This window comes from Hevea brasiliensis, chromosome 3 (genome assembly GCF_030052815.1).
Source record: "Hevea brasiliensis isolate MT/VB/25A 57/8 chromosome 3, ASM3005281v1, whole genome shotgun sequence".
In the NCBI taxonomy this organism is placed as follows: domain Eukaryota; kingdom Viridiplantae; phylum Streptophyta; class Magnoliopsida; order Malpighiales; family Euphorbiaceae; genus Hevea; species Hevea brasiliensis.
The window spans coordinates 44,308,200-44,335,478 of record NC_079495.1 but is presented as its reverse complement, the minus strand read 5'-3'; the positions used below and the strand labels follow the sequence as shown (position 1 = coordinate 44,335,478).

Here is a 27,279-nt window from a genome sequence, read left to right as displayed (position 1 = left end):
TAGTATCAACCACGTGTGCTAGGTAAGCTTCACAGCCTTTTCTCATCAGTCTTCTTGCAACTGTGGCTGAGATAATATTGGACAGGAAATCTGTCCTTTCACGCATAACAGTAATCTCATTACCCTTAGACGTTTTCAGAGAAATCCTCTTCAATTTGCAATCAACTATTGCCTGATGACATGACAACCAATCCATTCCCAAAATCACGTCAAACTCGTGGAAGGGAAATTTAATTAGGTATGCCGAGAATTCATACCCTTGAATCCTCAACGGGCAACCTTTATACACCTTATTCACTACCACACTGTGGCCTAGTGGATTTGTGACCAGAATGTCTTGATCACTCTCCTCTACTGGAACTCTCATCTCTATGGGTAGTTTGATGCACAGTAATGCATGCACAGTAATGTTGTAGAGGGAAAACGTACCCCTGATGACATCCAGGGCATCTTGCTCCTCCTGAGCTCTGATGGCATAGGCCCTGGCAGGAACTCTAGTCTCTAGCCTCTCAACTAACTCGGATGCAAGCCTCAGTGATGGACTAACTGCCTCAGATTTACCGAGCTTCCTACCCCTTTATGGTGCAGAAACAGGTTTGTCTGCTTGTGTTGGAGCAACTGTAGTAGTCCTCTTCGGACAATTCTTGATTTGATGTTTTTGTCGATCCACACCGTAAGCATGCACCGGTCACTCGCCAACAGTCTCCCTTATACCACTTCTGACAGTACGGACAAGCAGAAGATGCTGGGGCTAGTCCCCTAAACACCGTCCCTGGAGAGCTGCCCACTGATGGTGTGGACTGGCCTCTCCTAGGTGTGAACTGTGTTCTGGGCCCCTGAGACTGACCCTGAGCCTGTGGTGGTCCTGAACTCTGAGCAGGAGGACCCTTACTCTTCTTACTAGGAGCAGAAAATGCACTGGACTGACCCAGAGCCCTCTTCTACTGTCTTTCCCTTCTATTTTGTTCATTTATTTGGACCGTTTCCACTTTTGATGCAGCATCTACTAGTTTAGCAAAATCCGTGATCTCCAATGCTGTGATCATGACTTTGATGTTGTCATTGAGCCCTTCTTCAAACCGTCTGCACCTCTCTGCCTCAGTAGGAACTATCTCCCTCCCATGTCGGCTCAGTCTCACAAACTCACGCTCATATTCCACCATTGACAATTGCCTCTGTCTCGGACCGATAAATTCTCTTCTTCGCTCTTCTAGATACACTTTGCTAACATATTTCTTCATGAACTCTATAAGGAAGAATTCGAAGGTATTCCGTTCTAGTTGCACCTCACTGGTTACTGTGTCCCACCACTAATATGCTTCATCCTGAAGTAGGGACACAGCACCCACCAGGTTCTCGCTCGAGTGCGCTTTAGGCTTTGATACTCTGATGGTTCTATCCAACTAGTTTTCTGCAGCCATGGGATCATCCTCCCTCTTCCCAAAGAAGTCTACAGCCCCATGCATTCGCAGTTTCTCCAGATGGGCCTTCTGTGGTGCTGGTGGAGGTTATGGCTGTGGTTGTGGTGGTGGAATTGCCCCCATCATTTGCCAGTAGAATTCAGTCATTTGCTAAAATAGAGCAAACTGAGGTTGGGCAGGTGCCTCAGCTGCTGGTGGAGCAGATTCTCCCCTGCCCCCAGATTCAGCCCTTGGAGCACGACTCTCCACCTCTTCATCAACTGCTCTTTGCGAAGCAGGATCCATATCCTATTTAAAATAAGAAAAACAAACAGATCTGCATCAGTGCCACCTCAACACTTACAAAATGATATGCACTCTATCTAGGCCCAGAAATGCCTAAACCGATGCTCTGATACCACTAAATGTGACACCCCTTACCCGTCTACAGTTTAGCCGAGCAAGTTATGCCACTCAGTGTGCCGGAGCTCCAATTCATGTTTCTATTACAATTTATCCCTTTTAATTCATTTATTTTCAATTTTTGATAAATCTTGATTTTTTGCAAATTTTATAGAAAATCCGGTAGAGTGCCAGCTATAAATTGGAAAAACAGTTCTTCTGAACCTGCTTAAAAACACTTCCAATATAATTTCCAAATCTAAACTCCATTATACACATTTCAAATCAATCTCAAATTCAAATCACAACACTATTTTTAGAAATTTTTCTTTTCACTTCATTACTGGAAGCACATTCATAAATATTTCTCAACATTTCTTTTATCAGCATACATTATATAGAAAATTTTGATAACATGAAATTTCATATATTTACATTATTACATGATTACAAGAGTTGATAGTTACAATCCCAAAACTAATACATAATACAAAATGCAAAATACGAAATGCTACCCAAAATCCTAATGTCCTACCATATGCAGTGCAGATGTGAGGTGACTCTGGACCCCAGATGCAGCTATGAAGGCTCACCCTGTCTGATGTCCGCTAGGCTCCCCAGCTAGGTCTCCAGTACCTGCGAGTGGCAAAAGCGACACGCTAAGCAATTCTGCTTAGTGGTGACAATATAAAATAAAATAAAATATAATAAAAATAAGTATGCAGAATGTATGTTTACATTTTTTAGTAGACTTAATTTCTGATATTATTTGCAGTATTATTCAATTAAAATTTGGTAAGGTTTATTATCATTGCCCGAGCAACCTATGTTAGTCGACTGGACTGGATAAACGGGTAAACTGGCACTGGATACTAAATACCTCGGACCATCACACCATCGGTCACATTGTGTCTCCCGGTGTGCAACAGAATAGCTAATAAGCTGTAATAATTATCAGGGTTAAAACCCAAGTATATCAACTCAAATAACATAGCCAAAGGCTATTATGTCACAGAATGGCATGGGAAGCCGTGAAACACAGAATGGCATGAAGCCATATGCAGTACTTCTAACAGAACCCTATTGGCATACCAACCTATCCAAACCAATCACATTAGGCCTATTAGGGCATTTAACATTTTTAAGTTTCACAATTTTTGAAATTTAAGTTTTAGTGTTACTATTCATTCATTAGTCAACAAAAATGTTGACTTTTGTATAGGCAATAGGTACATTGGTTCTAACACTCCCAACATACCACATTTTACATTCTAAACTTGTTGGTATTGATTGCCAATACCATTTCTAAACTTAATGTTAATAGGATAGAATTTTCAGTTTTCATGCTTTGTATTTACTGTTCCATTAGTCATTTTTATAGTGGGAATTTGGCAAAATGATCAACATGAAAGTTGTTCGTTATGTTGTCTAGTTGCATTTCCTTTTTTGAATCACTCCATTTGGAGTTTTGTAACTCAAGTTATGGCTCAAAAACCGCAACTTGCCGGATTGAAAATTTTCCAGAATTTCTGGACTGACCAAATCTACAGTGTTAGGAACAGTGATTGCAACTCACTTTTTGCATATGTTCTGGTCATAATTTGGGCTAGGTTTCTTATGAAAGTTGTAGATCTATGTCTCAGCTTATTGCTGGTAAAATTTCAGGTCAATTGGATCTTTCTATACTGAGTTATGGCCAAATGACCAAACACTGTTCTTTTGGTCATTTTGCCTAGGCAGACTGCAGGTCACCCGGATTAGGGCAAACTTTTGGTTAAGTTGGTTTAGTTTTCTGGGCATGGTTTCTTCACCAAAATTGTGCCATTATGTGTCTATTTTCATGTCCAATTGGCCTTGTACCAATTGAACATCTACAATTCAAGTTACTGCTGCCCAAACCTGCTGGACTCATGTCCAATCCTGCAGGTCACCAAGGGCGGCCACACCAAACCCAAATCCCACTACACAATTCAATTTATTTTTTATTCAAACCAAACCAAATGGTCGCTAATTGACCATTAAAACCTACTTCCATCATCACATAGTCAAAGTCTCATTTTTCCACCCCTAACCCTAACTCAACATTACAAAACCATGCATTATCATTGCATTTCATCACTTCACTTACAAGATACATATTGTGGGCAGCCATACTATCCTTTTAACTTCATTAAAATCATCACAATCTTGCCCTAACCATGGCTGCCGAAAATTATGGGTTGGCATACAAATGGTATTCAACAAATTTTCTTTATAAATTGTACTCATACATAGTTCTTAACATGAATTTAAGGTGAAAACTAAAGTTAGGTCACTAACCTCTAGTCATACATACTCATCATTATGATGTCATAAGTCCATTTTCTTTAATTTTCTCATCTTTTCTTGTCTATTTAATTGCAATTAAATTTTTAACAACATTTATTCATATTTTATATTATATAAATTATTTATTTAACTTGACAAGTTGGCAAAAAATCATCTTTGAAGATGAAATGACCAAAATGTCCTTCATTTGGCTTAACGAGCCAAAATTGTCTGTACCGATTGAAAAATTTTTCTAAGCATTTTCTTGGTATTCTAATGCCATAAGAACCTCAATGACCCTTCTCTGGAGTCTCAAAAATTATTTTATAATTTTTTCCCCAGGTCTAGGGCTCCTAGTTGCGAGAACCACAACTTCTCACTAGGTTACCCATCGCTCGGGCACCGGCTCATTTAACTTGGTTGTATTTTATTTTTAAAATTTTTTCTAAATTTTTTTTATTAATATTTGAGTTAATTATGGTTCCTCACTTTAGTTTAAATATTTTTTCGGACGTTCTACTGTCCGTACCGACATTGGTCACTGGAACAGTAGACTGTACGGACTAGCTAAAGTGAGGATGTTACAGTAGGGAACCTCGGAATTTAGTTTCGAGACATAATTAAAGACTTATTAAAGTATAAATTTCATTAGAAATATCAAAGAAAAATTAATTAATTAGTATAAAGAAAAACGAGAAATCGAGAAAACGACAAAACTCGGTGTTACCGAAAAATCGGGAATGCAACCCGAATAGGGGCATTGTGGTCAATTGACACCCCGAGTTGCCTTTTGACCTAAATGTACAATAAAAATAAATGATATTAAACTTTGAAAATATCATGAAAATTGAAATTGTGGTACATAATGTAAATAGTGGAAGAATGGTGATAAAATTGCAAAATTGGAAACTTTGGATTAATTAATCATTAACTAAAGGAATTAGTGGACATATAATATGGCATATTTTGGGGCAGAAATAAGTTTATGTCATGACCTAAATTGTGTTATTGATTGGCAACACTGTATTATTCAATTGTTTGATCAAATTTGTGTTATATGAGCTTTGAAAAATTGTGAATTGTTTGAATTGTAAATTGTCAATAAAAGTTCTATATACAGCATTTTAAATTGTTATTGTGCACCACTGAGTAAATTTTACTCAGCGATAGCTTTTTCATTGCTGTCGCAGGTAGACAGACGGACAGAGCAGTAGAGTAGGCTGCTTGTGCTACATTTTGAGATTTCGCCGGATATATTGAGTATACCATATTGTGTCGTTTTTGTTATAATGTATGTGCACTGTATGTATATATTGTACTTGGTCTAGAATGTTGTATATATATGTTGTAAACTAAAATTGTAAATTATTTTGGCTTGTAAAAATATTGTGATATATTTCTTTTATCTCATCTTTTGGGAACATTGAAAAATTGATTGTTGAACTGAGTTAATAATGTTGAGAAAATTATTGTGTTGAATTGTTATTGGAGTTTGAGATTGAGAAATATATTGGAAGTGTTTTTTTTACAGGTTTTTGAAGAACTATTTTATTCAAAATACAGATGGCACTCTGCAAAAATTTTTACAGAAATTATTGATACTCAAATTTGTTATTTTGTTTCACTTCAGTTAAAAATTTTTAATACCTGTCAAAAGTGCTCACCACTGTAAAAAGAAGTAAGAAAAGTTTTAAAATCCCTTGTAGTGTATTTAATAGGTTATCAGTAGACGAAGTTTGGTAATTCATTAGGTATACTACGGGATCAAGTTATGCCTTAGAGAGGGGTAGGGTTTGACATGTTTTAGTGGTATCAGAGCTAGTTTTTAATTTCTGTTTTGACTCCTGTGGTGCAACCCCAAGCTCCAGTCAGACAATATGATAAGTTATTGAAGTATGGGGCCACGGAATTTAAGGGTACAGTAGACCCACTAGAGGCATAGCAATGGCTGGAAAGAATGGACAGAGTATTCAAGAAATTGCACTTCTCTGATGAACTAAAGTTTGAATACTCTGTGTCACTACTACAAGGGGATGCGTATGATTGGTGAAAGACCATCCCTCAAAGCTTGGTAGAACCACCAGTACTGACCTGGGATGAATTCATCAGAGAGTTCAGACAGAAATATGTCCAAGATGCATATGTGGATCTGAAACTACAAGAATTTCTGAGTTTGAAACAAGGCAACAGATCAATGGCAGAGTATGAGAGGGAGTTCTCTCGCTTAAGCCACTATGCTGGAAGTCTCCTTTCTACCAGCAAGGAAAGGTGCAAGAGATTTGAGACCGGTTTGAAGCCCAGTTTGAGGATGCAAGTAGTGGGATTCAGACACAGTAACTTCTCTGAGCTCATCTCTCAAGCACTTAAGCTAGAAAGGATTGAATTAGAAGCGGTACCAGTAAAAGAGAAATCAGAGAAGACTGAGAAAACAGAGAAAGATAAAGGGGAAAAATCAGTGGAGCAAAGTCCTAGTGGTACATCTTGAAAGAAGAAGAAATTTGGGGGGACCTAGTAGAGGTTGAGGTGGAAGGTTTGGAAGGGTAGATTCTTTGGACAGAGACTCCCTAGATTTGGTCAGTAGTCGACCAGGGGTTCATATCCTACCCGCCCCTGTGAGACCTGTGGCAAGATTCATGGGGGAGAATGCTATTGGGCAACAGGAGCTTGCTTTAACTGTGGAGGCAAAGGCCATCTTGCTAAGGACTGCACCAGGAAATTGTTCTTTTATGTCTTGCCTTTATTTCCCAAATGACTATTCGAGCTTTGACTCATAGGTTTCTCCCTCTTATCTATTTCACGTTGCCCTTGTGGGGTTGGGTTTGTACTTGGGCTTAGGCTGACAGATTATCAGCTATTTATTGAAAGAAAGTGGTCATTTGCTGGGCCATTTGTGCAGTAATTTGTACAGGTGGGGCTGATAAAGTCGAACTTCCGACTCTCTGAGGGGCTAGGGCCTCATCTTGTACTTTTGTCGTCACAGACTGTTCTATTGTCTTATTCTTCTCTTCCATATCTTTTCATAGGATTTTCTATCTCTTATACAACCAATACAGGGAGATTTCTCTCCATTAGATCATATTTATGATGTAATGTACTGTATGTATCAAACATTTGAGCAATTATATTTACCGAAAAAAAGATTTTAAATTCATAGTTCAAAATTTACTTTAAAACCTGGCTCTGATACCACTAAACATGTCACACCCTATGCCTCCATAAGATGTAACATGATCCCGTAGTATGCCTAATGAATTACCAAACTTCATCTACTAATAACCCATTAAATACACTACAAAGGATTTTAAACCTTTTCTTATTTCTTTTTACAGTGGTGAGCACTTTTGATAGGTGTTAACAATTTTTTTAATCGAAGTTAAATTACATATTAGGTCTGAAATTGCCACAAATTTTATAAAAATTTTGGCAGAGTGCCGTCTGTATTTGGAGCAAAACAGTTCTTCAAAAACCTGTAGAAAACACTTCAATATATTTGTTTCAGTCCCAAACTCCAATATGGCTCAACACAAATCAATTTTCTCAAACATAAGTCAAACTCAATTCAACATCACTTTCAGTAGTTTCAAAAATAGAATGCAAAATGACTAAGTATTTCAAAGCTGAGATAAGAAAATTATAATACAATATTTTTAATTTATAATTTTAGTTTACAACTGCTCAAGACCAATACAATATATACATACAGTGTACATATATTACAACAAAAATTACAAAAATATGATGATGTGAACCTTCAAGTAATTGGTAACTTGAAAACCCACATTCAAGAATTAAATGAACAATATGGAAAGCACCAAATCAAGATGTATGAATTTGAATCTTTGAACCAGCACAATCAGATTGTTGTGTAATTCAAAGAAAATATCAGAAATGGAATTCTTGACCTAATTCATATGGAGAATGAATAAACCAAGAATATTATGCACATTAAACCTTGCAAGATAGAATCTCAGCAAGTTAATGAGCTTCACAAGAACAAAGGCAACAGCCAATTACTCACTAGAGGAGCAGAAACAATCTCTCATTAATATTCAAGTGTGTCCTCCATTCTCTCATTACACTTGTATTTATAGCCTCTTGGCTTCAAAGCTAAAGACAAAAATATCCCTACTTTTGTAACAGCTGTAGGGAGCTTTAAGTCCAAACAAAAATTAATCTATCAAAAGACTAAAAACTCCTTACAAAAAGTAAATTTAATGCAGCAGCAAATAAGGGCATTTAAGTCCAAAAGAGAAATGGTTATAACAGATGGAATATTCCTTGAAAAAGGTGCCAGCAGATACATGTACATGGGTTGAATCTGGTGCATGCATGTCCACGGGTTATTCCATGTAATCTAATGCTCCATATGACACCTGGTCACTTCTAAGCATAATTTTCACCAAATTTAATCCTTTACATTTTTCTTCATGCCATTCCAGCTTATAATCCTTGCTCCTTATGATTTCACAAATTAAATTCTGAAGTGATTTAGCTCTAGCTCTAGTAATTGGACCTTGGATGAAATCCTTTGTTGTGGATGTAGCTTGATTCTCATCATTCCCCTCCGCTTCATAATGAATAGTCCTCGAATCTGTTCAAAAATAAACACAAGTAGATAAATCAGCGACATTGAAGGTGGCACTGACATTATACTCACCGGGCAGGTTTATTTTGTAAGCGTTATCATTAATTTTGGTCAGCACTTGGAAAGGTCCATCACATCTTGGTTGTAATTTTGATTTCCTTCGAGAGGGAAACCTTTCTTTGCGCAAGTGAACCCATACCCAATCTCCAGGTTGAAATGTGACTTTCTTCCTTCCTTTATTGGCTTGACTAGCATATTTTTCATTGTTCTTTTCAATTTGAAGCTTGGCTTGTTCATGGATTTTCTTCACCAATTCTGCTTTTCTTTTTCCATCTAAACTAGCAAGCTCGTTCACAGGCAAAGGTAAAAGATCCAAAGGAGTTGAAGGATTGAAACCATACACAATTTCAAATGGAGAATAGCCAGTAGAAGAATGCACATTTCTATTGTATGCAAATTCAACAAGTGGAATGCAATCTTCCCATGACTTCAAATTTTGCTTAACAACAGCACGCAAAAGAGTAGTTAGTGTCCTATTTACTACTTCAGTTTGACCATCGGTTTGTGGGTGACAAGTGGTGGAAAATAACAACTTGGTGCCCAATTTTCCCCACAAAACCTTCTGATGTGAACCTTCAAGAAATTGGTAACTTGAAAACCCACATTCAAGAATTAAATGAACAATATGGAAAGCACCAAATCAAGATGTATGAATTTGAATCTTTGAACCAGCACAATCAGATTGTTGTGTAATTCAAAGAAAATATCAGAAATGGAATTCTTGACCTAATTCATATGGAGAATGAATAAACCAAGAATATTATGCACATTAAACCTTGCAAGATAGAATCTCAGCAAGTTAATGAGCTTCACAAGAACAAAGGCAACAGCCAATTACTCACTAGAGGAGCAGAAACAATCTCTCATTAATATTCAAGTGTGTCCTCCACTCTCTCATTACACTTGTATTTATAGCCTCTTGGCTTCAAAGCTAAAGACAAAAATATCCCTACTTTTGTAACAGCTGTAGGGAGCTTTAAGTCCAAACAAAAATTAATCTATCAAAAGACTAAAAACTCCTTACAAAAAGTAAATTTAATGCAGCAGCAAATAAGGGCATTTAAGTCCAAAAGAGAAATGGTTATAACAGATGGAATATTCCTTGAAAAAGGTGCCAGCAGATACATGTACATGGGTTGGATCTGGTGCATGCATGTCCACGGGTTATTCCATGTAATCTAATGCTCCATATGACACCTGGTCACTTCTAAGCATAATTTTCACCAAATTTAATCCTTTACATTTTTCTTCATGCCATTCCAGCTTATAATCCTTGCTCCTTATGATTTCACAAATTAAATTCTGAAGTGATTTAGCTCTAGCCCTAGTAATTGGACCTTGGATGAAATCCTTTGTTGTGGATGTAGCTTGATTCTCATCATTCCCCTCCGCTTCAAAAGGATTCGTCCTCGAATCTGTTTCTGCATCAACACAAGGAGATAAATCAGCAACATTGAAGGTGGCACTGACATTATACTCACCGGGTAGGTTTATTTTGTAAGCGTTATCATTAATTTTGGTCAGCACTTGGAAAGGTCCATCACATCTTGGTTGTAATTTTGATTTCCTTCGAGAGTGAAACCTTTCTTTGCGCAAGTGAACCCATACCCAATCTCCAGGTTGAAATGTGACTTTCTTCCTTCCTTTGTTGGCTTGACTAGCATATTTTTCATTGTTCTTTTCAATTTGAAGCTTGGCTTGTTCATGGATTTTCTTCACCAATTCTGCTTTTCTTTTTCCATCTAAACTAGCAAGCTCGTTCACAGGCAAAGGTAAAAGATCCAAAGGAGTTGAAGGATTGAAACCATACACAATTTCAAATGGAGAATAGCCCTTAGACGAATGCACATTTCTATTGTATGCAAATTCAACAAGTGGAATGCAATCTTCCCATGACTTCAAATTTTGCTTAACAACAGCACGCAAAAGAGTAGTTAGTGTCCTATTTACTACTTCAGTTTGACCATCGGTTTGTGGGTGACAAGTGGTGGAAAATAACAACTTGGTGCCCAATTTTCCCCACAAACCTTCCAAAAGTGACTAAGGAATTTAACATCCCTATCACTAACTAAACTCTTAGGTATGCCATGCAACCTAACAATATCTCTAAAAAATAAATTTGCAACATTTGTAGCATCATCAGTTTTATGGCATGGAATAAAATGTGCCATTTTTGAAAACCTGTCAACAACAACAAAAATTGAATCATGGCCTTGTTTAGACCTAGGTAATCCCAACACAAAATCCATAGACAAATGAACCCAAGGATCACTAGGGGTAGGCAAAGGTGTATACAAACCTTGTGGCAAAACTCTAGATTTAGCCTTAGCACACACAATGCACCTAGCACATACTCTTTCAACATCTCTTTTCATATTCGGCCAGTAAAAATGTTCCTTCAATACATCTAAAGTTTTGGCAACACCAAAATGACCCATTAATCCACCAGCATGAGACTCATTCACAAGTAATTCACGCATGGAACTCTTAGGCACACACAATCTATTTTCTCTAAACAAATATCCATCATGCCTATAAAACTTCTCAAAAGCATTCTTTTCACAAGCTGCATACACTCTAGCAAAGTCATCATCTTCAGCATATAATTCTTTCACATATTCGAATCCTAATAACTTTGCATCAAGAAGGGCAAGAAGGTTATACCTTCGAGATAAGGCATCAGCCACCACATTTTCTTTCCCATGTTTGTATTGAATCACATATGGGAAGGTCTCAAGGAACTCAACCCATTTTGCATGACGCCTACTCAACTTATTTTGCCCCTTGATATGCTTCAATGACTCATGATCTGTGTGGATGACAAATTGCTTTGGCCAAAGGTAATGTTGCCATGTTTCCAAGGCACGTACCAATGCATACAACTCCTTGTCATATGTAGAATAGTTTAAAGCTGCTCCATTAAGCTTCTCACTAAAGTATGCTATTGGTCTCTTTTCCTGCATTAAAACGGCTCCAATACCTATTCTTGATGCGTCACACTCAATCTCAAAAGTTTTAGAAAAATCAGGTAAAGCCAACACAGGAGCGGAACATAACATCTCTTTAATTTTGTGAAAAGCATCATCTTGTTTCTGTTCCCAAACAAAATTAACATTCTTTTTGACAAGATCATTCAATGGTGCTGCAATGGTACTGAAATTCTTAATAAATCTTCTATAGAAACTAGCTAGTCCATGAAAACTACGTACTTCAGATGCAGTCTTTGGAATGGGCCAGTCTCTAATAGCTCTAATTTTTTCATCATCAACTTCAACACCATTAGCACTAATGACAAATCCTAAAAAGACAACCTTTTCCATGCAAAATGAACATTTCTTCAAGTTAGCATATAATTTTTCCTTTCTTAACACATCGAATACAGCCCTTAAATGATGCATATGTTCATTCATGCCTCTACTGTAAACCAATATATCATCAAAATAAACAACAACAAATTTTCCAATAAAAGCACGCAACACATGATTCATCAATCTCATAAAAGTGCTAGGAGCATTAGTTAGCCCAAAAGGCATCACTAACCACTCATATAGTCCATGTTTTGTTTTAAATGCAGTCTTCCATTCATCACCTACTTTCATGCGAATTTGATGATATCCGCTTTTCAAGTCAATTTTGGTAAAAACACAAGCACCACAAAGTTCATCCAACATATCATCCAATCTAGGTATAGGATGGCGATACTTTACAGTGATTTTGTTGACCGCCCTACAATCCACACACATGCGCCATGTGCCATCTTTCTTTGGTACCAAAAGGACGGGTACAGCACAAGGGCTCATACTTTCTCTCACATATCCCTTAGCTAGCAATTCCTCAACTTGCCTTTGTAATTCTTTGGTTTCTTCAGGTTACTTCTATAGGCTGGACGGTTGGGAATAATCGCCTGTGTACAAAATCAATCTGGTGCTCAATCCCTCGAATAGGTGGTAGTCCAATGGCATCTCCTCAGGTAGTACATCCTCATATTCCTGCAAAAGGGAAACAACAACACTAGGCAAATTGGGGTCAAGGTCAGATGTAAATAAACAAGAGTTCTTAAACACAATTAATAACATTTGCTTGTTGGCAAACATGGCATTCCTCACATCTCTTCCTTTAGCATACAAGCTTAATTTTCTCTCCCCTCTTTCCGCATGACTCTCCTTTTGCGCTAAGATTCACCTTTTCAAGCACTCTTGGAATGTTTTCTTTACTCTCTTTTCTTTCCTCACAACCACCCTTGTCTTGCTCACTCACAACATTTTCACTCAATTTCTTTTCACTCCTTCTTTTATTCTCTGCTCTCTTTTCAGCCACTCTTGATTTTTCCTCACCCATTGCTTGCTTAAGCCTTGTTTGGTCTTCATAAATCTGTTTTGGTGTCATAGGTGCCAAAATGATTTTCCTTCCATTCATTTCAAAAGAATACCTATTTTTATACCCATCGTGGATCACCTTTCTATCAAATTGCCAAGTAATAAATGGCCAGCTTGCATTGGAACCACGTCACACATAACCTCATCTTGATACTTTCCTATTGCAAAGGAAATCAATACTGCTTTGTTACTTTCACCTCACCACATTCATTCAACCACTGCAATTTATAGGGTCTAGGGTGTTTCGAAGTCCTCAACCTTAATCTCTGCACCAAAATAGTACTAGCAACATTGGCACAACTTCCCCCATCAATGATGACACTACAAGCTTTGTCTTGGATAAGACACCTTGTATGAAAAATTGTTTCTCTTTGCAATTCATCACCAACATCCTCCTTTACTTGAGTATTCAATGCTCTCATAATCACTAGAGCACTTCCTTCAGCAGCATATTCTACCTCTGCATCCTCCTCCCCTGAAGATGTGGAATCACTCACAATTTCCTCCTCTGTTTCTATCTCACCATTTTCTCTCATGACCATGACTCTCTTGTTAGGGCATTGAGAAGCTATGTGTCCACTGCCCAAACACCTAAAACACTTCACGTCTCTATTTCGGGTAGTAGTTGCAACCTCCTTTCCTTTACTTTCTACAAATTTCTTCTCCGCCTTCTTTTCCTTATCCTTATCCTCATTTTTCTTATAGTTGCTAAAAGCCTTTTCCCTATCCTCCTTCTTCCAGTTAGACTTCCAAGATGAAGAAGTACCTGCATTTCCTCCAAATTTTGACTTGCTTTTAAGTTGCCTTTCTACCTTCATAGCCATGTGGACCATATCCTCCAACTCAACATAGTGATGTAACTCAACAATATGAGCAATCTCCTTGTTTAGCCCATTCAAGAATCTAGCCATGGTGGCTTCTCTATCCTCCTCCACATTTGCTCTAATCATAGCAATTTCCATTTCTTTATGATAATCTTCAACACTTTTAGAACCTTGACTCAATCTTTGTAACCTCTGATGTAGCTCTCTATAGTAATGACTAGGAACAAATCTCTTCCTCATTATAGATTTCATCTCACCCCAGGTTGCAATTGATTGCTCATAATTTCTCCTTCTACTAATCAACACTTGATCCCACCATACCAAAGCATAATCAGTAAATTCTACTGCTGCTAACTTTACTTTCTTTTCCTCTGAATAGTGATGACAATCAAACACAGCTTCTACCTTCCTTTCCCATTCAAGATACACATCCGGATCATTTTTCCCTTGGAAAGAAGGGATGCTCATTTTAATACTTTTGATATTGTCATCTACCCTATTCCTCTCTCTTTCCTCTCTTCTTATCCTCCTATCCCCATTCCTCCTATCTTCAGCTCTTCTCTCATATCTACCCCTCCTAGGTCTTTCAACCTCAAAATCATAGTTATCAACCTCAACTTCATCAGATTCAACTACTGGAGGTACAAGATCCCTCCTATTTGGCCTTCTCTCATTTTGCCTATCTCTTTGCTCCAATCTTTCCAACCTATCTATGATTTCATTGCACACAACATTCATTCTTTCAAATTGTTGTCTGACAGCCTGCATGTAGAATGGATTTTCACCTTCCCCCTCACTACCATCACCCCTTCTAGACATGTTTTCAGACCTGCAAGAAAATGGTTAGTGTAAGGAAAACACCTCACTCACTCCCTTACGTGTTTACACTCAACAGAGGACACTCCACTCGTGTTTAACTCAACAAGGCTTTTTCCCTCTTATGAACTCACCACTCTGTGCCTTTTACCTCTCTTGGCTATGTCCACAAGTTCTTATCAAACTCAAGTAACTCAAACCAAGACTGTACCCACAAAAATTTAACACACAATAAAATTCTTGAACGTGACGGATCAAAACGAGTAATCAAGAAAACATTTGCTGGAAAAGAGACATGGAAAGAAAAGCTCAAGTATGGAAATGTAATGCAATAGGAATCAAGAAAGAAGACACCAAAATAAAAGAGCAGTAAGCTGGAAAAGAGACAACCTAAAGTAGAGATATTAAGCTTAAATATCCAAGTTTGCCACCAACTTATCACAATTACCAGCAGTTCACACAATACACCAAGAATTGCATAAATTTAGGATCACCAAGCAAATGAGTGTATTTTGATCTGAAATTGAGTAGGAAAATGCAACCCAATACTGACTAATTGCTGCAAGAATTTCACGCTTTTCTTGACAGACTTACTATGTAAATCAAATATAATCGTGTCTGCCGCAAATTTTTTGTTCCCCACACAAACGATTAAATTTTGAGCTGAAATTTAATTTGAGAATATCTCAAATGTGGCACAAATGGCCTGTAAATTTTCAGGAATTTCAGGGCTGATTTGCTATATGAACTTAATTTGATCGGGTCTGCCGCAAAATTTTGGTTCCCCACCAAAACGGATGAATTTTAAGCTGAAATTTAATTTGGGAACTACTGATATGGGGTATAAACACTTGGTAAATTTTCAGAAATTTCTGGGTATATTTCCTATGTGAACTTATTTTGATCGATTCTACCGCAAAATTTTGGTTCCCCACACAAACGGATGAATTTAAAGCTGAAATTTAATATGGGAACTACTGATATGGGGTATAAACACCTTGTAAATTTTCAGGAATTTCTGGGTCTATTTGCTATGTGAACATAATTTGATCGGGTCTGCCGCAAAATATTGGTTCAGCAGGCAAACGATATCAAACAACCCCCAAAATTTACACCCAACGTCTTAAACACACCCAAATAATGCTGGTGCAGTTTCAGGCCAAATTGGTAAGCCGAACTCAATGAACCAGATAATCTCTCATGCTTAATATCAAAATGAAGGAAGCAAAATGGATGGCTAGAATAATCGCTTTAGCTTGATTAACCCAAAACCCTAAGACAAACCCAACAAAACAAATTTTTAAACAAACAGGTCCAACTAAACCCCAAGAGCCAAACAGCAAATATGAAGAAGGTAAGAAACACAAAGAATAAAAAGCAAATAGAGAATCTACCTTGTTTGGACGTCCCTTTGCTCTGATACCAAAACTGATGTGAACCTTCAAGTAATTGGTAACTTGAAAACCCACATTCAAGAATTAAATGAACAATATGGAAAGCACCAAATCAAGATGTATGAATTTGAATCTTTGAACCAGCACAATCAGATTGTTGTGTAATTCAAAGAAAATATCAGAAATGGAATTCTTGACCTAATTCATATGGAGAATGAATAAACCAAGAATATTATGCACATTAAACCTTGCAAGATAGAATCTCAGCAAGTTAATGAGCTTCACAAGAACAAAGGCAACAGCCAATTACTCACTAGAGGAGCAGAAACAATCTCTCATTAATATTCAAGTGTGTCCTCCACTCTCTCATTACACTTGTATTTATAGCCTCTTGGCTTCAAAGCTAAAGACAAAAATATCCCTACTTTTGTAACAGCTGTAGGGAGCTTTAAGTCCAAACAAAAATTAATCTATCAAAAGACTAAAAACTCCTTACAAAAAGTAAATTTAATGCAGCAGCAAATAAGGGCATTTAAGTCCAAAAGAGAAATGGTTATAACAGATGGAATATTCCTTGAAAAAGGTGCCAGCAGATACATGTACATGGTTTGGATCTGGTGCAAGCATGTCCACGGGTTATTCCATGTAATCTAATGCTCCATATGACACCTGGTCACTTCTAAGCATAATTTTCACCAAATTTAATCCTTTACATTTTTCTTCATGCCATTCCAGCTTATAATCCTTGCTCCTTATGATTTCACAAATTAAATTCTGAAGTGATTTAGCTCTAGCCCTAGTAATTGGACCTTGGATGAAATCCTTTGTTGTGGATGTAGCTTGATTCTCATCACCTTCCAAAAGTGACTAAGGAATTTAACATCCCTATCACTAACTAAACTCTTAGGTATGCCATGCAACCTAACAATATCTCTAAAAAATAAATTTGCAACATTTGTAGCATCATCAGTTTTATGGCATGGAATAAAATGTGCCATTTTTGAAAACCTGTCAACAACAACAAAAATTGAATCATGGCCTTGTTTAGACCTAGGTAATCCCAACACAAAATCCATAGACAAATGAACCTAAGGATCACTAGGGGTAGGCAAAGGTGTATACAAACCTTGTGGCAAAACTCTAGATTTAGCCTTAGCACACACAATGCACCTAGCACATACTCTTTCAACATCTCTTTTCATATTCGGCCAGTAAAAATGTTCCTTCAATACATCTAAAGTTTTGGCAACACCAAAATGACCCATTAATCCACCAGCATGAGACTCATTCACAAGTAATTCACGCATGGAACTCTTAGGCACACACAATCTATTTTCTCTAAACAAATATCCATCATGCCTATAAAACTTCTCAAAAGCATTCTTTTCACAAGCTGCATACACTCTAGCAAAGTCATCATCTTCAGCATATAATTCTTTCACATATTCGAATCCTAATAACTTTGCATCAAGAAGGGCAAGAAGGTTATACCTTCGAGATAAGGCATCAGCCACCACATTTTCTTTCCCATGTTTGTATTGAATCACATATGGGAAGGTCTCAAGGAACTCAACCCATTTTGCATGACGCCTACTCAACTTATTTTGCCCCTTGATATGCTTCAATGACTCATGATCTGTGTGGATGACAAATTGCTTTGGCCAAAGGTAATGTTGCCATGTTTCCAAGGCACGTACCAATGCATACAACTCCTTGTCATATGTAGAATAGTTTAAAGCTGCTCCATTAAGCTTCTCACTAAAGTATGCTATTGGTCTCTTTTCCTGCATTAAAACGGCTCCAATACCTATTCCTGATGCGTCACACTCAATCTCAAAAGTTTTAGAAAAATCAGGTAAAGCCAACACAGGAGCGGAACATAACATCTCTTTAATTTTGTGAAAAGCATCATCTTGTTTCTGTTCCCAAACAAAATTAACATTCTTGTTGACAAGATCATTCAATGGTGCTGCAATGGTACTGAAATTCTTAATAAATCTTCTATAGAAACTAGCTAGTCCATGAAAACTACGTACTTCAGATGCAGTCTTTGGAATGGGCCAGTCTCTAATAGCTCTAATTTTTTCATCATCAACTTCAACACCATTAGCACTAATGACAAATCCTAAAAAGACAACCTTTTCCATGCAAAATGAACATTTCTTCAAGTTAGCATATAATTTTTCCTTTCTTAACACATCGAATACAGCCCTTAAATGATGCATATGTTCATTCATGCCTCTACTGTAAACCAATATATCATCAAAATAAACAACAACAAATTTTCCAATAAAAGCACGCAACACATGATTCATCAATCTCATAAAAGTGCTAGGAGCATTAGTTAGCCCAAAAGGCATCACTAACCACTCATATAGTCCATGTTTTGTTTTAAATGCAGTCTTCCATTCATCACCTACTTTCATGCGAATTTGATGATATCCGCTTTTCAAGTCAATTTTGGTAAAAACACAAGCACCACAAAGTTCATCCAACATATCATCCAATCTAGGTATAGGATGGCGATACTTTACAGTGATTTTGTTGACCGCCCTACAATCCGGACACATGCGCCATGTGCCATCTTTCTTTGGTACCAAAAGGACGGGTACAGCACAAGGGCTCATACTTTCTCTCACATATCCCTTAGCTAGCAATTCCTCAACTTGCCTTTGTAATTCTTTGGTTTCTTCAGGGTTACTTCTATAGGCTGGACGGTTGGGAATAACTGCTCCAGGTACAAAATCAATCTGGTGCTCAATCCTCGAATAGGTGGTAGTCCAGCTGGCATCTCCTCAGGTAGTACATCCTCATATTCCTGCAAAAGGGAGACAACAACACTAGGCAAATTGGGGTCAAGGTCAGATGTGGATAAACAAGAGTCCTTAAACACAATTAATAACATTTGCTTGTTGGCAAACATGGCATTCCTCACATCTCTTCCTTTAGCATGCAAGCTTAATTTTCTCTTCCCTCTTTCCGCACAGCTCTCCTTTTGCGCCGAAGATTCACCTTTTTCAAGCACTCTTGGAATGTTTTCTTTACTCTCTTTTCTTTCCTCACAACCACCCTTGTCTTGCTCACTCACAACATTTTCACTCAATTTCTTTTCACTCCTTCTTTTCTTCTCTGCGCTCTTTTGGGCCACTCTTGATTTTTCCTCACCTATTGCTTGCTTAAGCCTTGTTTGGTCTTCATAAATCTGTTTTGGTGTCATAGGTGCCAAAATGATTTTCCTTCCATTCATTTCAAAAGAATACCTATTTTTATACCCATCGTGGATCACCTTTCTATCAAATTGCCATGGTCGGCCAAGTAATAAATGGCCAGCTTGCATTGGAACCACGTCACACATAACCTCATCTTGATACTTTCCTATTGCAAAGGAAATCAATACTCGTTTTGTTACTTTCACCTCACCACATTCATTCAACCATTGCAATTTATAGGGTCTAGGGTGTTTCGAAGTCCTCAACCTTAATCTCTGCACCAAAATAGTACTAGCAACATTGGCACAACTTCCCCCATCAATGATGACACTACAAGCTTTGTCTTGGATAAGACACCTTGTATGAAAAATTGTTTCTCTTTGCAATTCATCACCAACATCCTCCTTTACTTGAGTATTTAATGCTCTCATAATCACTAGAGCACTTCCTTCAGCAGCATATTCTACCTCTGCATCCTCCTCCCCTGAAGATGTGGAATCACTCACAATTTCCTCCTCTGTTTCTATCTCACCATTTTCTCTCATGACCATGACTCTCTTGTTAGGGCATTGAGAAGCTATGTGTCCACTGCCCAAACACTTAAAACACTTCACGTCTCTATTTCGGGTAGTAGTTGTAACCTCCTTTCCTTTACTTTCTACAAATTTCTTCTCCGCCTTCTTTTCCTTATCCTTATCCTCATTTTTCTTATAGTTGCTAAAAGCCTTTTCCCTATCCTCCTTCTTCCAGTTAGACTTCCAAGATGAAGAAGTACCTGCATTTCCTCCAAATTTTGACTTGCTTTTAAGTTGCCTTTCTACCTTCATAGCCATGTGGACCATATCCTCCAACTCAACATAGTGATGTAACTCAACAATATGAGCAATCTCCTTGTTTAGCCCATTCAAGAATCTAGCCATGGTGGCTTCTCTATCCTCCTCCACATTTGCTCTAATCATAGCAATTTCCATTTCTTTATGATAATCTTCAACACTTTTAGAACCTTGAGTCAATCTTTGTAACCTCTGATGTAGCTCTCTATAGTAATGACTAGGAACAAATCTCTTCCTCATTATAGATTTCATCTCACCCCAGGTTGCAATTGATTGCTCATAATTTCTCCTTCTACTAATCAACACTTGATCCCACCATACCAAAGCATAATCAGTAAATTCTACTGCTGCTAACTTTACTTTCTTTTCCTCTGAATAGTGATGACAATCAAACACAGCTTCTACCTTCCTTTCCCATTCAAGATACACATCCGGATCATTTTTCCCTTGGAAAGAAGGGATGCTCATTTTAATACTTTTGATATTGTCATCTACCCTATTCCTCTCTCTTTCCTCTCTTCTTATCCTCCTATCCCCATTCCTCCTATCTTCAGCTCTTCTCTCATATCTACCCCTCCTAGGTCTTTCAACCTCAAAATCATAGTTATCAACCTCAACTTCATCAGATTCAACTACTGGAGGTACAAGATCCCTCCTATTTGGCCTTCTCTCATTTTGCCTATCTCTTTGCTCCAATCTTTCCAACCTATCTATGATTTCATTGCACACAACATTCATTCTTTCAAATTGTTGTCTGACAGCCTGCATGTAGAATGGATTTTCACCTTCCCCCTCACTACCATCACCCCTTCTAGACATGTTTTCAGACCTGCAAGAAAATGGTTAGTGTAAGGAAAACACCTCACTCACTCCCTTACGTGTTTACACTCAACAGAGGACACTCCACTCGTGTTTAACTCAACAAGGCTTTTTCCCTCTTATGAACTCACCACTCTGTGCCTTTTACCTCTCTTGGCTATGTCCACAAGTTCTTATCAAACTCAAGTAACTCAAACCAAGACTGTACCCACAAAAATTTAACACACAATAAAATTCTTGAACGTGACGGATCAAAACGAGTAATCAAGTTTGCTGGAAAAGAGACATGGAAAGAAAAGCTCAAGTATGGAAATGTAATGCAATAGGAATCAAGAAAGAAGACACCAAAATAAAAGAGCAGTAAGCTGGAAAAGAGACAACCTAAAGTAGAGATATTAAGCTTAAATATCCAAGTTTGCCACCAACTTATCACAATTACCAGCAGTTCACACAATACACCAAGAATTGCATAAATTTAGGATCACCAAGCAAATGAGTGTATTTTGATCTGAAATTGAGTAGGAAAATGCAACCCAATACTGACTAATTGCTGCAAGAATTTCACGCTTTTCTTGACAGACTTACTATGTAAATCAAATATAATCGTGTCTGCCGCAAATTTTTGTTCCCACACAAACGATGAAAGTTTGAGCGGAAATTTAATTTGAGAATAGCTCAAATGTGGCACAAATGGCCTGTAACTTTCAGGAATTTCGGGGCTGATTTGCTATATGAACTTAATTTGATCGGGTCTGCCGCAAAATTTTGGTTCCCCACACAAACGGATGAATTTTAAGCTGAAATTTAATTTGGGAACTACTGATATGGGGTATAAACACTTGGTAAATTTTCAGAAATTTCTGGGTATATTTGCTATGTGAACTTATTTTGATCGATTCTGCCGCAAAATTTTGGTTCCCCACACAAACGGATGAATTTTAAGCTGAAATTTAATATGGGAACTACTGATATGGGGTATAAACACCTTGTAAATTTTCAGGAATTTCTGGGTCTATTTGCTATGTGAACATAATTTGATCGGGTCTGCCGCAAAATATTGGTTCAGCAGGCAAACGATATCAAACAACCCCCAAAATTTACACCCAACGTCTTAAACACACCCAAATAATGCTGGTACAGTTTCAGGCCAAATTGGTAAGTCGAACTCAATGAACCAGATAATCTCTCATGCTTAATATCAAAATGAAGGAAGCAAAATGGATGGCTAGAATAATCGCTTTAGCTTGATTAACCCAAAACCCTAAGACAAACCCAACAAAACAAATTTTTAAACAAACAGGTCCAACTAAACCCCAAGAGCCAAACAGCAAATATGAAGAAGGTAAGAAACACAAAGAATAAAAAGCAAATAGAGAATCTACCTTGTTTGGACGTCCCTTTGCTCTGATACCAAAACTGATGTGAACCTTCAAGTAATTGGTAACTTGAAAACCCACATTCAAGAATTAAATGAACAATATGGAAAGCACCAAATCAAGATGTATGAATTTGAATCTTTGAACCAGCACAATCAGATTGTTGTGTAATTCAAAGAAAATATCAGAAATGGAATTCTTGACCTAATTCATATGGAGAATGAATAAACCAAGAATATTATGCACATTAAACCTTGCAAGATAGAATCTCAGCAAGTTAATGAGCTTCACAAGAACAAAGGCAACAGCCAATTACTCACTAGAGGAGCAGAAACAATCTCTCATTAATATTCAAGTGTGTCCTCCACTCTCTCATTACACTTGTATTTATAGCCTCTTGGCTTCAAAGCTAAAGACAAAAATATCCCTACTTTTGTAACAGCTGTAGTGAGCTTTTAGTCCTAACAAAAATTAATCTATCAAAAGACTAAAAACTCCTTACAAAAGTAAATTTAATGCAGCAGCAAATAAGGGCATTTAAGTCCAAAAGAGAAATGGTTATAACAGATGGAATATTCCTTGAAAAAGGTGCCAGCAGATACATGTACATGGTTTGGATCTGGTGCAAGCATGTCCACGGGTTATTCCATGTAATCTAATGCTCCATATGACACCTGGTCACTTCTAAGCATAATTTTCACCAAATTTAATCCTTTACATTTTTCTTCATGCCATTCCAGCTTATAATCCTTGCTCCTTATGATTTCACAAATTAAATTCTGAAGTGATTTAGCTCTAGCCCTAGTAATTGGACCTTGGATGAAATCCTTTGTTGTGGATGTAGCTTGATTCTCATCACCTTCCAAAAGTGACTAAGGAATTTAACATCCCTATCACTAACTAAACTCTTAGGTATGCCATGCAACCTAACAATATCTCTAAAAAATAAATTTGCAACATTTGTAGCATCATCAGTTTTATGGCATGGAATAAAATGTGCCATTTTTGAAAACCTGTCAACAACAACAAAAATTGAATCATGGCCTTGTTTAGACCTAGGTAATCCCAACACAAAATCCATAGACAAATGAACCTAAGGATCACTAGGGGTAGGCAAAGGTGTATACAAACCTTGTGGCAAAACTCTAGATTTAGCCTTAGCACACACAATGCACCTAGCACATACTCTTTCAACATCTCTTTTCATATTCGGCCAGTAAAAATGTTCCTTCAATACATCTAAAGTTTTGGCAACACCAAAATGACCCATTAATCCACCAGCATGAGACTCATTCACAAGTAATTCACGCATGGAACTCTTAGGCACACACAATCTATTTTCTCTAAACAAATATCCATCATGCCTATAAAACTTCTCAAAAGCATTCTTTTCACAAGCTGCATACACTCTAGCAAAGTCATCATCTTCAGCATATAATTCTTTCACATATTCGAATCCTAATAACTTTGCATCAAGAAGGGCAAGAAGGTTATACCTTCGAGATAAGGCATCAGCCACCACATTTTCTTTCCCATGTTTGTATTGAATCACATATGGGAAGGTCTCAAGGAACTCAACCCATTTTGCATGACGCCTACTCAACTTATTTTGCCCCTTGATATGCTTCAATGACTCATTATCTGTGGATGACAAATTGCTTTGGCCAAAGGTAATGTTGCCATGTTTCCAAGGCACGTACCAATGCATACAACTCCTTGTCATATGTAGAATAGTTTAAAGCTGCTCCATTAAGCTTCTCACTAAAGTATGCTATTGGTCTCTTTTCCTGCATTAAAACGGCTCCAATACCTATTCCTGATGCGTCACACTCAATCTCAAAAGTTTTAGAAAAATCAGGTAAAGCCAACACAGGAGCGAAACATAACATCTCTTTAATTTTGTGAAAAGCATCATCTTGTTTCTGTTCCCAAACAAAATTAACATTCTTTTTGACAAGATCATTCAATGGTGCTGCAATGGTACTGAAATTCTTAATAAATCTTCTATAGAAACTAGCTAGTCCATGAAAACTACGTACTTCAGATGCAGTCTTTGGAATGGGCCAGTCTCTAATAGCTCTAATTTTTCATCATCAACTTCAACACCATTAGCACTAATGACAAATCCTAAAAAGACAACCTTTTCCATGCAAAATGAACATTTCTTCAAGTTAGCATATAATTTTTCCTTTCTTAACACATCGAATACAGCCCTTAAATGATGCATATGTTCATTCATGCCTCTACTGTAAACCAATATATCATCAAAATAAACAACAACAAATTTTCCAATAAAAGCACGCAACACATGATTCATCAATCTCATAAAAGTGCTAGGAGCATTAGTTAGCCCAAAAGGCATCACTAACCACTCATATAGTCCATGTTTTGTTTTAAATGCAGTCTTCCATTCATCACCTACTTTCATGCGAATTTGATGATATCCGCTTTTCAAGTCAATTTTGGTAAAAACACAAGCACCACAAAGTTCATCCAACATATCATCCAATCTAGGTATAGGATGGCGATACTTTACAGTGATTTTGTTGACCGCCCTACAATCCGGACACATGCGCCATGTGCCATCTTTCTTTGGTACCAAAAGGACGGGTACAGCACAAGGGCTCATACTTTCTCTCACATATCCCTTAGCTAGCAATTCCTCAACTTGCCTTTGTAATTCTTTGGTTTCTTCAGGTTACTTCTATAGGCGGACGGTTGGGAATAATCGCCTCCAGTACAAAATCAATCTGGTGCTCAATCCCTCGAATAGGTGGTAGTCCAGCTGGCATCTCCTCAGGTAGTACATCCTCATATTCCTGCAAAAGGGAGACAACAACACTAGGCAAATTGGGGTCAAGGTTAGATGTGGATAAACAAGAGTCCTTAAACACAATTAATAACATTTGCTTGTTGGCAAACATGGCATTCCTCACATCTCTTCCTTTAGCATACAAGCTTAATTTTCTCTCCCCTCTTTCCGCACAGCTCTCCTTTTGCACCGAAGATTCACCTTTTTCAAGCACTCTTGGAATGTTTTCTTTACTCTCTTTTCTTTCCTCACAACCACCCTTGTCTTGCTCACTCACAACATTTTCACTCAATTTCTTTTCACTCCTTCTTTTCTTCTCTGCGCTCTTTTGGGCCACTCTTGATTTTTCCTCACCTATTGCTTGCTTAAGCCTTGTTTGGTCTTCATAAATCTGTTTTGGTGTCATAGGTGCCAAAATGATTTTCCTTCCATTCATTTCAAAAGAATACCTATTTTTATACCCATCGTGGATCACCTTTCTATCAAATTGCCATGGTCGGCCAAGTAATAAATGGCCAGCTTGCATTGGAACCACGTCACACATAACCTCATCTTGATACTTTCCTATTGCAAAGGAAATCAATACTCGTTTTGTTACTTTCACCTCACCACATTCATTCAACCATTGCAATTTATAGGGTCTAGGTGTTTCGAAGTCCTCAACCTTAATCTCTGCACCAAAATAGTACTAGCAACATTGGCACAACTTCCCCCATCAATGATGACACTACAAGCTTTGTCTTGGATAAGACACCTTGTATGAAAAATTGTTTCTCTTTGCAATTCATCACCAACATCCTCCTTTACTTGAGTATTTAATGCTCTCATAATCACTAGAGCACTTCCTTCAAGCAGCATATTCTACCTCTGCATCCTCCTCCCCAAGATGTGGAATCACTCACAATTTCCTCCTCTGTTTCTATCTCACCATTTTCTCTCATGACCATGACTCTCTTGTTAGGGCATTGAGAAGCTATGTGTCCACTGCCCAAACACTTAAAACACTTCACGTCTCTATTTCGGGTAGTAGTTGTAACCTCCTTTCCTTTACTTTCTACAAATTTCTTCTCCGCCTTCTTTTCCTTATCCTTATCCTCATTTTTCTTATAGTTGCTAAAAGTCTTTTCCCTATCCTCCTTCTTCCAGTTAGACTTCCAAGATGAAGAAGTACCTGCATTTCCTCCAAATTTTGACTTGCTTTTAAGTTGCCTTTCTACCTTCATAGCCATGTGGACCATATCCTCCAACTCAACATAGTGATGTAACTCAACAATATGAGCAATCTCCTTGTTTAGCCCATTCAAGAATCTAGCCATGGTGGCTTCTCTATCCTCCTCCACATTTGCTCTAATCATAGCAATTTCCATTTCTTTATGATAATCTTCAACACTTTTAGAACCTTGAGTCAATCTTTGTAACCTCTGATGTAGCTCTCTATAGTAATGACTAGGAACAAATCTCTTCCTCATTATAGATTTCATCTCACCCCAGGTTGCAATTGATTGCTCATAATTTCTCCTTCTACTAATCAACACTTGATCCCACCATACCAAAGCATAATCAGTAAATTCTACTGCTGCTAACTTTACTTTCTTTTCCTCTGAATAGTGATGACAATCAAACACAGCTTCTACCTTCCTTTCCCATTCAAGATACACATCCGGATCATTTTTCCTTTATAAAGAAGGGATGCTCATTTTAATACTTTTGATATTGTCATCTACCCTATTCCTCTCTCTTTCCTCTCTTCTTATCCTCCTATCCCCATTCCTCCTATCTTCAGCTCTTCTCTCATATCTACCCCTCCTAGGTCTTTCAACCTCAAAATCATAGTTATCAACCTCAACTTCATCAGATTCAACTACTGGAGGTACAAGATCCCTCCTATTTGGCCTTCTCTCATTTTGCCTATCTCTTTGCTCCAATCTTTCCAACCTATCTATGATTTCATTGCACACAACATTCATTCTTTCAAATTGTTGTCTGACAGCCTGCATGTAGAATGGATTTTCACCTTCCCCCTCACTACCATCACCCCTTCTAGACATGTTTTCAGACCTGCAAGA

General features: G+C 37.6%; 1 protein-coding gene and 1 pseudogene across 1 annotated transcript; both read right to left on the bottom strand.

The window, feature by feature from the left end:
* Positions 1-16,800: 16,800 nt before the first annotated feature.
* On the bottom strand, positions 16,801-19,965 carry LOC131178373 (uncharacterized; annotated as a pseudogene).
* Positions 19,966-25,105: 5,140 nt separating this feature from the next.
* LOC131178372 (uncharacterized) lies at positions 25,106-26,882 on the bottom strand. Its single transcript, XM_058143331.1, has 2 exons — positions 26,345-26,882; positions 25,106-25,151 (listed from the first exon to the last, which is right to left on the bottom strand). The coding sequence occupies exons 1-2, from the start codon at positions 26,692-26,694 to the stop codon at positions 25,106-25,108; spliced, it is 396 nt and encodes a 131-aa protein (XP_057999314.1). The 5' UTR covers positions 26,695-26,882.
* Between the last annotated feature and the right edge of the window lie 397 nt (positions 26,883-27,279).

Bases quoted from the DNA above. Each gene is read 5' to 3' on its own strand.
- LOC131178372 (XM_058143331.1), bottom strand. From the start codon at position 26,694: ATGAAATCTATAATGAGGAAGAGATTTGTTCCTAGTCATTACTATAGA. The intron at 25,152-26,344 runs TAGGGAAAAGAC...ATTGAGCACCAG, and splicing joins TCTAACTGGAAGAAGGAGGA to ATTGATTTTGTACTGGAGGC.